At 43.8% G+C, this 15,835-nt stretch overlaps 1 protein-coding gene across 2 annotated transcripts in view; it reads right to left on the reverse strand.

The window, feature by feature from the left end:
- Window positions 1-15,835, reverse strand: part of COL4A6 (collagen type IV alpha 6 chain) — an 847,824-nt gene that overhangs the window by 390,215 nt on the left and 441,774 nt on the right. For both annotated transcript variants that reach the window (XM_085608162.1, XM_085608161.1), the window contains exon 14: window positions 6,594-6,647. In XM_085608162.1, coding sequence (XP_085464288.1) covers window positions 6,594-6,647 — 54 coding nt within the window. The remainder of the gene's footprint in view (window positions 1-6,593; window positions 6,648-15,835) is intronic.

Genomic DNA, 15,835 nt, shown 5'->3' on the forward strand with positions numbered 1-15,835 from the left:
GCATTCTGTTTGGAGGTGCGATTCTCTTTGCTCCTTCTAAAAATCTTTTTACTACTTGGGAGGTGAAGAAACTCTTTCCTGTTTCTCCTCTTGTGTAAGCCACTATCGCCGCTAAATGCACCCTTAGGGATGTGTAGCTTAGTTTGTTTTGTAGTAGATGATTTAAGTATTTTAGTACTGTTGATTCCTTTGTAATTTTCCTTTGTAGTTTCTCCCTAATGCACTATTCAGAGAATCTCTTCCACTTTGCTACGTAGCACTTTCTTGTGGTAGGTCTCCTTGCCTCCCTGAGCACCGCCATTGTGCTTGCTGGTAGTTTGAGGTGTGCAAATTCTAGGTCTTCAGGAGCCATGCTGCTAGGCTGAGGCTCTCTGGCTTTGGGTGTAGCACCCTTCCATCCTGCATTGTTAACAGGTCCCTTCTCTTTGAGAATCTGTGTACTGGTGCTAGCGCCATGTCTAGTATTTGTGAGAACTAGGACTGTCTGGCCCACTGAGGTGCTATTAGTATCAGCGTCATCTTGCTGATCCTGCATTTGTTGAGTACCCTGTGTATCAGTGGTATCGGGGGAAAAGTGTAGGCAAATGTCTTTGACCAACTTATCCATAGCGCATTCCCTTGGGACTGATGGCCTGGATGTCTGGATGCGAAGTGTTGGCATTTTGCATTTAGGGGTGTTGCAAATAGGTCTATTTGCGGTGTACCCCATTTCCGGAATAGCTTCTCCATTTCCTGTTGGTTGGGCTCCCATTCATGGGATGCTGACGACTGCCTGCTGAGTCTGTCTGCTTCCACATTGTCATTCCCTGGAAGATGTATTGCTAGTAGGTCTATTCTTAGTGGAATGGCCCATCTCCATATTTCCTGTGCTAGCCCTGATAGTGCCACTGATTGCGTTCCTCCTTGTTTGTTGATGTAGAACATGGTGGTTGTGTTGTCTGTTTGGATCAACACCCTGTTCCTGTACAGCTCCTTCTGAAAGGCTTTTAAGGCTAGGAACACTGTTTTTAGCTCTAGGTAGTTGATGTGTTTGACCGCATTATGCTGCAATCATACCCCCCTCACCTTGAGCCTGTTCATGTGTGCGCCCCACCCCAGCTGGGAGGCGTCTGTCGTGATGGTCACTGTTGGAGTTGGCTGTGTGAATGGTTTCCCCTGTTATATGTTTTCCTTGTTCCACCACATTATTTCCTGATGCACTGCGTATGTGACAACCACTAGATCTTCCCAACTTCCTGTTGCCTGTGACCATTGCTGCTGTATCGATTCTTGGAATGGTCTCATGTGGAGGCGAATATTTGGGACCAGGTGTATGCATGATGCCATCATTCTCATTAGTTTGCTCACTGTCCTCACTGTCAGAGCTTGCCCCTTGTGGTAAAGACGTGTCTCCTTCAGTATTGCCAAAGCCCTCTTCGTGCGGGGGAACACCTTGCCCTGTATGGTTATGATCTCTTCCCCTAAGAATATCTTCACCTGTTCCGGTTCTATTGAAGACTTTCCCCAATGTATTGAGAACCCCAGCTGGATTAGCGTTTGTATGACCTGCTGGATGTGTTGTTTGCATTGTCTGTAAGAACTTGCCTTTACGAGCCAGTCGTCGAGGTAGGGGTATAAATGGATCCCTTGCCTCCTAAGGTGTGCTGCTACCGCTGCTAGGCATTTTGTAAACACCCTTTGTGCGGATTTGAGTTTGAATGCTAGTACTGTGAACTGGTAGTGAGTTTGGTTGATAACAAACCTTAGTAGGATTATGTGTTTCTTGTTGATGGGGATGTGTAAATACGTGTCCTTTAAGTCTATAGTTGGCATGTAATCCCCCTCTTGTATCTGGGGTATTGCTTCTTGCAGAGATGTCATTTTGAATCTTTGTGTCCTTATGGATTTGTTTAAAAACCTTAGATCAAGAATAGGTCATAGCGTTTCATCCACTTTTGGTACGAGGAAGTATTTGGAGTAAACCCCCTTGTTTCTTTCCTTGTACGTCACTATCTCTATTGCCTCCTTGCTGAGCAGCTCCTGCGCTTCCAGTAGCAAGAGCAAAAGTTCCTTTGCTTAGTGCACCTTCTTGTTTGGTCTTCTGTTTGGAGGTTGTTTTTCTAGCTCTATACAGTAGCTGTATTGTATGATGTTTAGTATCCATTTGTTCGTTGTGACCTTCTTCCATTCCCCGAGGAAGTCCCTTATTCTGCCTCCTACTGGTGTTATATGTTCGAAGAACTGTTTGTTTTGTAAAATCAGGTTTTGCTTTTGTCTTCTGTCTTGATGACCCCCTAGAGGTGTTGCTAGGGTGGGCATTTGCCTTACGGCAAAGTCACTTGGAGGTAGATTGTTGCCCTCCTCTCCGTGCCTGTCCTCGTCCATTTGAGCACCCTCGAAAGGACTGGCCTCGTGGCTGGTACTGCCAGTTCTGCTGTTGCTGTCCCTGCTGCTGCTGGCCCGGGCTGTTTCCTTGATAACCTTATTGGAAGGTTTGGTGCAATGTACCAGGTTGGTTGCCTCCTCTACCTGCTGGCCTTCTTGAGGGTGTACCCTTCTCATCTCTCTGAACTGCAGTGCTCCCATGGACCTTGCTGTCTCGTTGTCCTTTTTGAGCTGAGTTAACTTGTCGTCAACTGGCGTTCCAAAAAGTTGCTCTCCGTTGAAGGGTGTGTTCAGGATGTTGTTCTGTACCTCAGGCTTGAAGCCTGAAATCCTAAGCCATGCGTGCTTTCTCTCCGTCACCCCAATCATCATCTGCCTGCTGGATGTCTCTGCAGCATCCAAGGCCGACTTCAAACATATGTTAGCCACGTTTTTCCCTTCCTCTACCAGGTGGGCTATCCTTTGCTGGTATTATTCTGGTAGATGCTTCAGGAGCTGTCCCACCTCCTCCCGGTGCTGGTATGTGTGCCTATTGATTAGGGCGTTAGAGTTGGCGATGCGCCATTGAATCGCATCACTCCGTTCTACTTTCCTCCCCATGAGGTTCATTCTTCTACTCTCCTTGTCTGGAGGTGGTCCGGCATTTGTGGGAACATTGGCCCTTTTCCTAGCTGTTGCTGTTATTATTGAATCAGCTGGCACTGATCCCTGAATGTATGCAGGGTCGTTTGAGGAGTGTTTGTACTTCTTTTCTGTCCGCAGGGTCACTGATTTACATACAGCTGGCTCCCTGAAGGCCTCCCTGCCCTGGTCCAGCACACTAGGGAGCATGGGCAGGAACTGACTTCTTGTTTGTGTAAAAAGCAGAGTTTCCAGGAGAAAACACGCCTTGGGCTTCTCCTCCTCCAACTTCACTCCATAGGTCTCTGCAGCCTTTTTAACCACCATATTATACACCCCTATATCGTCCGGCGGAGAACGGCTTGAAAGGTATGTGTCTACTCCTTCTTCTGGTATTTCAGCATCGAGGTCATGCCACACCAAGTCTTGCGCCTCCGAGGACGTCGAGTCCTGGTAGGTTTGCGGATCCTCCTCGCCTTCGCCCTCGAAGTAATACAGTGCCTCTTCCTCCTGTTCCTCGACCAGTTCAGGCGTTTTCGGCGGCTCAGGCTCTTCGTCGTCCTCTGCGACCTCTGCCGCAGGCTTCGGCGTGATGGTGTACTGGCTCATCCTTTCGTCTAAGTCCTTTTTCGTTGCAGGATGCTCGCCATTTCGGCCTTGAGCCTCCTTTTCTTCCTCTCCATCTCGGCAGCTTGTTCGGCGTCGAGAGTTTGAGCGCTTCGCTTCGAGGTCGTCGACATCTAAGTCGTTGTTGACCCTTCTTTTCTCGGCGTCGTGGTGTCCCTTTCGAGGGCATCCTTCGACGACCTTGTTTTTTCCTGGGCTTTCACCGCTTGGGAGTCTTTTTCGAAGGATCCGCTGGGCTGCTTGTCCTTGGGTGCTGTTGCTTTCGCCGAGTGTTTCGACGGCAATGCTCACTTCGAGGACTTTGCTTCACTCTTACGAGTGTCGGTCAAGTGTCTGGGGCTCGATGCCTCTCTTAACTCCATCGACATTTTCTTTTGGACTTTGACGACTGTGCAGTCTTCCCGTCCTTCGGCGATGTTGTCCTCTTCGCCACTGGAGAGGCCCAAGTCTCGGAGCGATGGAGGTGGCCCCTGCCCCTGCATGGTGTAGTTCGCCCTTCTCTGCCTCTCTCTTACTCTGAGGGTCTTCGATGTGAACGCAGAGTACGCGTTGCAGTCCTCGCTGTTGTGGTCGAGCAGCAGGCAGAGGTTGCAGACTGGATGCTGGTCTTTCTGGGCATATTTGTAGTGGCAATTGCAGCAAAATTAAAATGGTGTTTAGTCTATACCCGCGCTCAGGGAGTCCCCTGTGTGCACATTTACCGTTGAATGTCGAGATCTCGGGTAAAATCCTTCTCCTTCGTCATCCCGGTTAGCTGACCTGTAGTCGGGTGTGTTGAAATCAGTGATTTCGTCAATTTTCTGCAATTTTTTGTCGATCCTCTCTCCAAATCTCTAGAACTCTTCGGTAACGATCCAGACCCAACGGCGGAAAAAAATAATCTGAAGATGGCGACCAAAGGTGGGAGCTTCCGGAGGAAGCGCGTTGAGGTCACGAAGGACACCAAATGGTGGTATGTCGACACCCACCTGGGCCACGAAAAAAAAAAAAAAAAAAAGAGAAGAAAGACAACAATTCCGGACCCAACCACTAGATGGCGGAATAATGCACAGCATAGTGAATCCAGAAAGATTCACGCTGCAAAAATGCTTTTGCCATTGTTTTGAAAGATTATTTTTCAAAATGGCCAGAGTTAAGGATGTGTGAGAGAGCAGATTCAAGTGGCGTATTGAGTTTTTGGACAAAGTTTTTTGCAGAGAAGGACAGCCTGAAGAATTGGCATCAGATAACGGTTCCCAGTTCTTAAGTAAAGATTTGGAGAGTGTTTTAGCTAGATGTGGTGCACAAGAGAGATTCCAATTATCATCGCCAGGCGAATAGGCCATTAGGAAGATTCAATAGGATGGGCAAGGAGTCTAGTCAGTTGCCGACCAAGGGAGGATTACCTTGAGGAAGTTATTACAGGCTACACTGATATCATACAGAACTTCTCCTAATTTAGTTACTGAATTGTCCCTATTCGAAGTGTTGAGAGGTAGAAAACTTGAAGTTAATCTTACTCCATGGTATCATGGGGGGAAAATGGTTATGAGGCTGAATTTGATCTTCGTAAGATTAAAAAGAAAGTGGAGGTGTACCGAATGATGATGACTCATCCCTTCGAAGTGATGTGGTTGGTCATGTTAAAGTTTAACATTTTGTGAGGATAAAGATTCCTAAGTTGGTGGGTAAGGCGTTTGCCAGATGATCATATCCTATGAGAGTGACTGAGGTTTTTAACAAAGCTGTGCATGTGGAAGGTAGCGAGACTTGGAATCTTTGGAGAATTTCTGTATTCAAAGGGGAAATTTGAGTGTGAGAGGTTGCCGGTACGAGATAGAAGTGAGAGTTATCTGTGTTTTTTACCTTGGCAGAGATGTGTTGGTTGAAGGAACTGATGAATCTAATATACCGGAAAGTGTGACAGGTGGATGTTGTGATTCTGAGATGGATAGGAATGAAAAAACTGATTCTGTTGGTAATGTGGTGTTACACGATGTTCCTTCTTGTGATTCTACTCAGCGTAGAAGTAAAAGGAACAAAAAGGTTCCTGAAAAAAGTAGGGAGTATGTAATGTGTTAGAAATGGTATAGATATTGTGTTTATTGTGATAATTCACTCATTACTATGTTGTGAAAATGTATTAATTACTATGTTGTTATGGGTTTTTACCTTGCTTTATTGTATTTGATTCTTTATATGAATGCTTTTGTTTTCTCCTTCTTGTTTTATTACTAGTGTATTTATTACTATGTTATAGTTTTTATTTTGTTTTCTTTTAGTTGATTCTGTATATGGATGTGGCTTTTGTTCCAGCTTGTTTTATTATTAGTGTATCCTTTTAGGGAAAACAAAGAAAGATGTGTTGAATTTGTAATTGCAGTTGGAATAGACAGGGGGGAATGTTCTGGGTTAGAATGAAGTGGGTAGAATTGTGGGGGGGAACAGCAGCTGGTGGTTGTGAAGCTGTTTTGTTGGATTAAAACTACTTGAAGGACCCACCTGACAAACGTTTATTCGTCTTCTTTACTGCATAAGTGTACTATAATTTATCAGTCAGAAAGATATTTTAATCTTAAAAGTTAAGAACTGACTGGATATTCAAGGCCACAACTGTTATCTAAAGTGTTACACTGTTTCTGAGCTCACAGCAATTCGACCTCGTCACCCTGAGACAGCCAAGTGCTTTCAACCTACCACTATCATTTAATATCCAAAAAGATACTCTTCAAACATAGAGCCCTCAAAATAACAGTAAATCACTCTGCAGCACACACCTATTGTCATAATGATGCATGCAAAAAGCACATTTGGCAGCATAAATTGTCACATCACCCAATTTGCAAAGGGTAATTTAGTTGTAATTTCTGGCATCTTTCCACACATTTAATAAATGACGCCCACAGACTTTATTGACTTAAGCCACAAATAGGAAAAATAAAAACAATCTTACAAACTTCAAAAATGATCAATATTCATAATTAGAATTCTGTAAAACCTACCGGCTGTCCGCGCTCTCCTCGATATCCTGGGTCTCCTACATCGCCTTCTTCGCCCTGTCAGGGGTTAAAATATTGGGCCATGAATTACACAAAGCCTTGTGAGAATGAAGTGATGAAATGTGCATAGCATTAAAGATAAATCTAAATGTTGTGTTACATTATTTCAGACAACTGGGGACAGTGCAAAGATGGATAGCCATTGCTCCTCATCCGTGGTGGGTCTATTTTTCATCAGATGGTTCTACTTGAGATTTAGATGGTAGAGATTGAAGAGGATCATCTTGCCTTATCTAACAATGCTCAGCAACATGAACCTGGATGCACTCAAAACTATAAATTCAATCCTACACTAAGTCACTTGGATTCAACCTGGACACCCATCTCACATTCTAGGAACACATCACCAAGAAAACCACAACAGCTTGGTACCAGCTCTCTTAACTAACAAAAGTGAAACTGTTCATCTCCGAAAGCAACTTCAGAACTACTGTTCAAGCTTCATCTCTTCAATCTGGATGGTGGCTATGCCCTACTCCATGGCTTCATAAACTCATCTATGGGCCTCTTAAGGACACCAGCTGGAGGCAAAAAATATAACTGCATCACCCACACACTGCTGTAACTCCTCTTCCTTGCTGACCCATACCACCTTAAAAACCAGCCGCATCATCTGCAAAGCCGTCACAACCGGCACTCAATCTATCTGGATGATCGGTTCACCATCTCTAGGGCTGTATGTTAGAATATAATTTTAAATATAGTCCTACAAAAATGTTGTAACCAGAATAATGACTACCACAATAGCTTCTCGGAAGGAAAGTAAGTATGGATTTATTATTCTTAACGCCACATCTACATACCTTGTAGATACATATATATATTGTAGAGGTACATCTATGTGGTGGTAAGTAAACCTCTATTTACCTAAACGCTTGTACATTCACAGTACTGTGGTAGTTGATAATACGGCTGGGGTGTTCTTTTAAAGAGAAGATTCTAGCAGAAAACTCCTTTCTGGTGGTCCCTGGCACACCCACAGCTAGGACACTGTCATACCAGAGACAAATACGGACAAACAGTCAAAAACAAACCAACCGGCCTTTTCCCTATAAGACCCCAGTATCTGTAACAACAACCCTGTATCCATCAGGACTTCCCCAAACCTGCTTTAATGCCCTTTGAAGGTGCAGCCCTCAGTTAAGTAGTTGATATGCATGCTTATTATGTTTTTCTCTTACAATCAGCTCTTCAATGAAGATGACAATATACGAGCTACAGTAGTATGCTTTTGTATAGTTAGCTGCTCAAATTCACATGATTATTGGAGTAAAGACAGAGTGCACTGTTTAGCCTAGAGGAAAGAGCTGAAGACACAGCTCTTTAAAGAACACTACATCATGATGCAGTCTCTCTCCACTTCAGCTCTCAAATCCCAGCTACCCTCCAATCACACGCTTTCTGTCTCTCTGCTGATGCTGCTTTTCATCTTGTTTGTGCAATACAAGTACCACATACATGCATACATCACAATCTCTGCCCTCCCTAGTGGAGTTTGTGGATACCAAGCCCCAGGAGAACACTAGAAAATGTCAATGTATGTTATAGTTTATTACTGTTAGTCCTCCTATACTGTCCATCTATTTTAGGGCTTATCTGTTTTACTAAAAATCCAACTTTAGGAACTGGGCTCTTCAAAACTCATAGCAACTACTGCCGCTGAGGACTAGAAAACATTCAGATCCCCGATCTTAGTCAGGAGGCAATCCCCAAGAGGCCAGTACCAAACATTACCTGCCAAATCGGATTAGAAGTAAAGAGGGGACAATGTACTGATAATGTCCTCCCTCCAGATATTTCACCAGCAAAAGCCTGGTGAAAAGAGTGGCTTAAAAACAGCATGAAAATGAGACATCACCATTGGCATCAAGTGTGAAATTTCTCATGTCTTAAAGTATTCCTGTGGTATTGGCAATTCCGGGTGCAGAAATACCACATTAATATTCATGGTCCACTCAGTAAGATGGTCTTAGAAAAGTCATGTAGTCTTGTCCAGTTACAGAATGTCAAAAAAGAAAAAACTGCTAACGGCGACGTAGGAAAGGGAAGCCTAGGGAAAATAATGCAGACAAAACTTAGGTGGAATGCAATGCTTACTTGTTTGTTGGAATAGTTTTGCAGGTTGAAGCATTTTCTGGATTTACATGCTCTGCCATTTAGTGGTTTGATTCAGAATTTTCGCTTTCTTGTCCTCTTCAGTTTTTTCCCTGTGGGCGTCGTCGGCCCTCTCGTAACGTCAGACGTGCACATCTTCAAATTTGTTTTCCCTCTTGGCGACCTTCTGTCCATGTTTTAAAAAAACAATACTTTCTACATGCTGTGTGAACAATTTAACGGCTCTGTAGTTTGTTTGAAATGCACCTCATTGCTGGGTAGGTGGGAGTGTTGCACATGAATCCAGAAAATTCTTCAAGCTGCAAAAGTACTCCTACATGTAAGTAACCAATTAGCTTTGCAGCAAGACTTTTTTCATTATTCAAATGCTGTGAACTGATTGTGTAGTGTTTTTTTTCTCTTTTTGGAGGTTGGGTTGAAATTAGTTTGTGCTCGCATACAGATGCTTTAATACGTTTTGCCCTACTTTTGTTTTTCTGTTGACTTGAATGTCCACACAACAGTGTTTTGTACAGTGCATATGGACAACCAAGTGGCTGCTATGCACATGTCATTATTTAAAACATTCACTAAGAATGCAAGGGTTGCCTTAGTGGAGTGGGTTCTATCTTTGTCTACTAGCAGTATTCCTGCTCTCCTGTAACACGTCTGGAATGTTTGGACTGTCCATCATGCAACAGTTCATTTTGTCTGTTTGGTGAGCACAGGCTAGCTGGTGCTAAGGAAATAGTCTAGTCCACTTAGTACATGACTGCCCTGCAAGTGTCAAGAATTTAAAGCGCTTTTCAGCTTATGTCTTTGGCTGCTGGAAAAACCCTGGCAGCTGGATGGTTTGGTTCACATGGATTGTGGCATGTTCTTAGGCAGGAAATGTGGGTTAGTTAGCATGAGACCCGTCTTTGTAAATCATTCTGTTTCTGTAGATATCCAAGTAGGGTTCTTGTGTTGTAAGCACTTATAGTTTTCTTACCCTGTGTAGTGATGTTATTGCTGTTAGAAATGCTGTTTGCAGTGTTATCATTTGTTGTGCTGCTTTATGCAGCAGTTTGAAGGGTTTCTTCATCAGTTGTTTGACTGAGATTGGTTGGTTTTGGGTGACTGGCCTGTCCCATTTGCATTGATAGTCAGTCCGGTGATGGTCGTAGCTTTATTCGTTTTCCATGCAAAATCTCCCTCAGGACTGTATTTGTGTTGCACATTGTGGTGTTATTAATATTAGTGGCATGAGTGGCTGCACTGTATATCACCAGCGATATCAGTGGTATTGGGTAAAAAAAGTATGGATAATTTCCTGACCAGTCTATCTATAGAGCATTTCCTTGGGAAAGGTGGTATCGGTAAATGCCTGCAAAGTTTTGGCATATTGTGTTTTCTGAGACTGCAGCCATGTCTAATTCTGGTGTACCCCGTTGTTGAAAACTTATTTCCAGTACCTGCTGTTTTACTTTCCATCCATGCATGATTGTTGTTTGTCTACAGTGTTTGTTTGCTGTTAGGGCTGTATGCCTCTAAATGGCCATTTTCCAAGTGTGTTGGGCTAGCTTTGACAGAACGTATTATTAGATTTGCACTGTCTTTCCTTTTACCTGCGCCTAGAAAGCACCTTGTCCCACAATAACTATCTTCAGAAAACAACATATTTATGCTCTTTACTGCTTTCCTTGTATTCTAGAGGCCCCTGATGCTCAGATTCAACCTGTGTGCTCCCCATCCTGTGTAGGACGCATCTATAGTGATGGTAACTGACAGAGTAGGTTGTACAAAAGGCCTCCCTATTGTTATATTGGTCAATTCCACCATGCAATTTCTTTCTGTACCTTCAAAGTAACAACTACTAGATCCTCCCAACTCCTGATAGCCTGTGACAACTGGTTTGGTATGTATTCTTGAATTGATCCTATATGAAGTTTGTGATGTGGAATTAATGCTATGCGTGGAGCCATCATGGTAATTTGTTTCCTAACTGGCCTCACTGGCAGAAATTAGCTCCTTCTGGTAAAAGTTAGTTTTCTCTCTCTGTCATAATCCTCTTGGTGGTGGGGTAGGGAGTCATGAAACTAGAAAGGTCTTATTCTTCTTAAGTATTGGGAAGGGTTATCCAAATTCATTGAGAACCCTAGTTTGTGCAATGTATGCATGGCTGCTTTGATGTTCCTGTGGCATCGTGTGAATGAGCTCCCCTTTACTAGCAGCAGTATAGGTAAACATTTTGAAAACGCTCTGGGGGTTGACAGTAGACCTGGTTCATGCTGAATTGAAAGAATCTGTTGTGCTTCTTGTTTATTGGCACATTAAGATAAGGGTCCTTCATGTATATGGTCACATGGGAGAATGGGCTCTGGCAGAGGAACACAGGATGTGTGAGGTCCATACGGATCATAAGGTTGAGAAGGACTGTTTGGAGTGGGCTGGAATATTATAAGGATGTATGGCTCTGGTCCGAGAGGAAGGGTAAGATACTGGGCTGATTATAAGCTCAGAAGATCAGCAGGCCCATTGGCCATTGGTCCCTGAGTAAACATTACTGAGTAAGACAATCTGCTGGGAAACCAATAGGGAGAAGGGGGAGGATTGGGCGGAGCACATGTTTGTGTAGGACTTGGTGAACTGTGCTGTATCGAATGTCATTCTGTCTGACATTTTGTACTAGCTGTTACTATTTTTGAAAATCTTGTACAAAAGATTTTTTTAACAAAAACATTTTGTTTGTTTAACCACAGAAGATCCATAATCAGTCTCAGTGTATGGTCCGGTATTGGTAACGGGAACCATACCGAGTAGATTATCTTCCCTTGGTATTTTTTCAATCACTTGTTTTTGAAGGAGTTCCACTACCTTCTGTTGCAAGCAGCTTTGCTCTTTGTCGGCAAGAGTTTCTTTTGGCCTCACACTTGTTGTTTTTTTAAGAGTTCAATAAAGTAGCTGTGTTGGATAACGTTCAGTATCCAATTGTCGCAAGTAGTTGACTTCCATTCCTTGAGGACACCTCTTATTCTGCCCCTCACTGGAGGGATGTGGCGGGGTGCTCCCGCACTGAAGTCAATTGCTCAATGAGCATTACCTTTGAGGGCCGGCTTCTTCCTCTGGATCTGCCTCAAAAGGTCTAACAAGGTGTTGAGGGGAACTGCCACTGTGGGGCTGCTGATTGTGATACATTGGTATGTTGGAATAATGTCTGAGGATTAGTGATTTGAAAACCTCCTCTTCCTGACAGCTTTCTCACTTGAGTAGTCCCCCTTCTCCTGTTGCCATGTAACTGTAGGGTGCCCATGGCCTTTGGGGTATTATTATCCTTTATTATCTGTTGCATGGCAACATCCATTGCCACTCCAAACAGAACTTTGCCAGTGAAGAAAGTGTTTTTAATTGTCGACTGCAACTTGTGCTAAAACCCCGAGACTCGTAACCAAAGGTGTCTCCTAAGGATAGTGCAGGTACACAGAGCGTCCAGCGCAAACTTAAGTCAGGTTTTGGAAATAGCATAACTCTCTTCTATGGTGGAATTTTCCCTTTACCTGTACTATTCAAGGAGGTGCTTCATCAACTCCCCAGTTTCCTCCCACTTTTGATGGCCATACCAATTGAGGCGCGCGTTGGCGCTACCTACTTTTCATTGTGTTGCGGCTGCTCTTTCTACCTTGTGTCCCACCATCCTCACTATTTTGCTTTCTTTTTACGGCAGAGGGCCTGTTGACATTGAAAAATTGACTTTTTTCTGGCTATGGCCACTATTATTGAGTCTGCCACTGCATTGCCATTTATATATAAGGGGACTTTTGAGAAGTGTGTGTATTTTTATCAATCCTTTCAGTTACAGTTTTACATGAAGCTTGTTCCATAAAAGCCTCTCTACCTCGGTCTAGGACGCTCAGGAGCATAGAGAGGTATCAAAACTTGTTTTGCAATCGCAAGAGAATTTCGAGAAGAAAACAAACTTATGACTGTTCTTCCTCTAGCTGCATCCAATACTTGTCTGCAGCTCTTTTTACGAAAGTGTTGTACGCTGCAATGTCATTAGGAGGTGAATGCCTCAAAGGGCAGGATTAAATGCTCTTCTCGGGTGAATCAGCGTCAAGGTCTTGCCATTTTTCATTGGTGGTCTCGGGGTCCTGGAAAAACCTTCTCATACATCTCCTCCGGCTCAAAGAAGACTTTTTTGTTTTTCCTCCTGGGGTTCCGGTGTAGACAGTGGTGGTAGTTCAACTTGCTGCCCTTCGTGTCTCCTGTCCTTGCTTGGTCTCCAAGGGATTCAAAATCCTTAAACGTATTTGTCAAAATCCGTCTTCTTCTGGAGTATCGCTGGTATTTTGGCCTTCAAGTTTTTTTTTTTGTTCAACCATGAGTGTTCTTTATTGGGCATTGAGGATGGATGGCGTCATTCTTCCCAGAGTTGGTGTGTCTTGCATTGACTCCTTCCTCTCACAGTCTCGATCGCCTCTCGGCAGCAATCCTGTGTACGAAGGAAGTCCTCATATGGGATCCTTGTGTCGGGACTCATGGAGTTCTTTAGATTTTTGACCTCCTTTCGCTGGTTGAAGGTCTTGGCGCTGAGGGTAATTTTTGTGCCCTCGAGTTCAAATCCTTTGGCTCAGGTGCGCTAGCTTCTGAGGTGTTACCTACACACATCTCTTGTGGTCTCCCTCTCTCAATGTCTTGTATGGCAGCTCTTTTTTTTCTGGTTCAACTATTCCTTTCTCTATGTGGACCCTTCTCCTTACGCTTCTTTGGTTTCCTTAATATTTTCTTCATCTTCATTGGACAGGGCGAGGTCCCTGTTATTTCTGCTTTGTTTGCGTTGTGGAGTAATTCACCCACCTCTGTTTTCCCCTGGTCCTGAGTCTTTGAATGGTACTTGGCAAACTCCTGCCAGTCTTCAGCGGTGTGATCACTCAGCAGTCACAGGTTGCAGACCTTGGGACTGTCTTTCTGTGCAAACGTACGGTGGCATTTCGGGCAGAACTTAAAGGCAGTGTTCTCCATTTCCCTTGATAATTCCAGCATCCCAGATGCACTTTCTTCTACCTCACAGTTGCTCCCCCACATGACGCACCTATTTCTTTCAGTGATGCCAGATGGTTATCCATCATCCCCCTACGGTTCTGTCCTTGTTCTTGTTTTTTTACCATCTTCCAGCAGTTTTTCTGACTGATCTTTTCACAATTTCCTGAATTCTCCTTGATACTTGAGCTCTAGGTTCTGCTTCCAGACTCATTGGCAGAAAAAAGTATCAGTGCTGGTGACCACGCACAGGGGCACAGAGCAAGAGGATCCCACATAAGACAATACCTTGCAGGCAGCTGTAAGCTGTGGATGCCATGTCTGCTTTCGCAGTACAGAATACTTGGATATTGGATAGGCGCTGCCCCCTCTCACAAACAAACATACTCAAAGCTACTGTGCCCCCCAGAAAATTAATAATCAAGGAAGGCCTATAAAAAGGCATAGCTATAGCCCGGAAGTGCCTGAGCAATTTGCGCAGTACCAAGGTTGCCTAGAACTTCTCTTACCTTTCTGCTCTTGACCATTTATGCAACTAGACTTTTACTGAACTTATTACAGTGGGTGCTTCATTCTCCTTCCACTGTTCGGAGGGTGCCCTTAGTTCATATTTCTCCTAGCCACTATGCCTCTCTCTGGTCCCATCCTATTTTAACCCATCCACTCCGGATCCAGTCATCCTTGGGGCATTCCCTCTGACAGAAACAGCTCTCCTGTGTTTGTGTCATCTTCCTAAAGTACTTGTGAGCTGTAGTCCCTTAAGAGCAGAGGGAGGTGCCTCTTTGGATCCATTCCTGAGTGTACATGAGTTTTCACCCAACATAACCAGGCCCTGCTCTACCACTGGAGCCACAATTCTGGACGATCGCTTTGTAGAGCCATGAGGGCCCCTGGTCCGAGTCACAGGTAGAGCAATCCATTTCAGCACAGAGCTCAGAATGAGGAGGAGAAGAAAGAGGATGCAGAAGTTCCACAACACCATATATTTTCAGATCAAGACAGACTGTTAGAATAGTTTGAAGCACAGATTTGATCAAAGGTTTGCACAAGGAACTGACCTTATCCAATAATGTGCCTTGCACAATTCCTTCAAAGCCCGTACCTGGTGTGTTTGAGGCAGCTAAGAGAAGTCTAGGAGGAATATCCGGTGTCAATGTAATGCGCTCACAAGTTTCATGGTGGATTTCAAGATTCTCTGTAACTTCAACAATTGAGCTTGTGGGAACAGAATGATGAAATAATAGCTGTCACACAAATTGGTGTAGAAAACAGCATCTCTCTTCTAATGATGCAGCACAGTTTTTGCTCATTTGCTTAAGGGGTTTCCCCACCTTTTGTATTAATCTCCTGTTTAAATATGTAAGGGAAACCACTGTCAAAGATCCCATGAACAACTGCCCAATCAGCTATACCATTCCATACAGACTCCGAGTCGGTAAATTAATAGGAACTGCAAATGCATTCAAACATTTCATTTTGGGAGCCTATGGCTTCAATGACAAAAAAAAGAATCTTAATCATGGTGCAAGGCAGAGTAGGCCAACTTTCTGTTTTTCACACCTGGGGAACAAAATGGAAGGAACAGCAGACACAATGTGACCTGTTCAAGCGCCCCAACCTGGACATTCGGAGCACATGAAGGGACGTAATCAGCCAACTTACAAATATTTCTGAAGCTTCATGGCTGAGAGTGATAATGCAACGTAAGAAATTCTTTGACCTCCTGGGTCCTAACTTAGGTGGTTATTTTTTTCTGGGTTTTAAAACTGGATTAACTGAAGAACTTGCATCACCCTGTGGTGTTATTAAATCACATGCGATTGTATCGTCTTTCTTGATCAAGGCACTTGCTTGCAAGAAAGTAGGAGTTGCTTTCAGATTAAGATTCTTGTACAGTCTGACACATATAGGAGACGTAATTGTATTAGCATTGACTTAGAAAGAACTTAATGTAAGTAGCTAACTTTAGCAAGCCAGAAATCTAGGTCAAGCTTTAACCAACTACAAAACGGCAGCTACGACTTAGAGACACAACCAGCTAGCTCCTGCAGAGGGAACGACCGGCACTAAAA

Source organism: Triturus cristatus, chromosome 5_2, assembly GCF_964204655.1.
Source record: "Triturus cristatus chromosome 5_2, aTriCri1.1, whole genome shotgun sequence".
NCBI classification, from domain to species: Eukaryota; Metazoa; Chordata; class Amphibia; order Caudata; family Salamandridae; genus Triturus; species Triturus cristatus.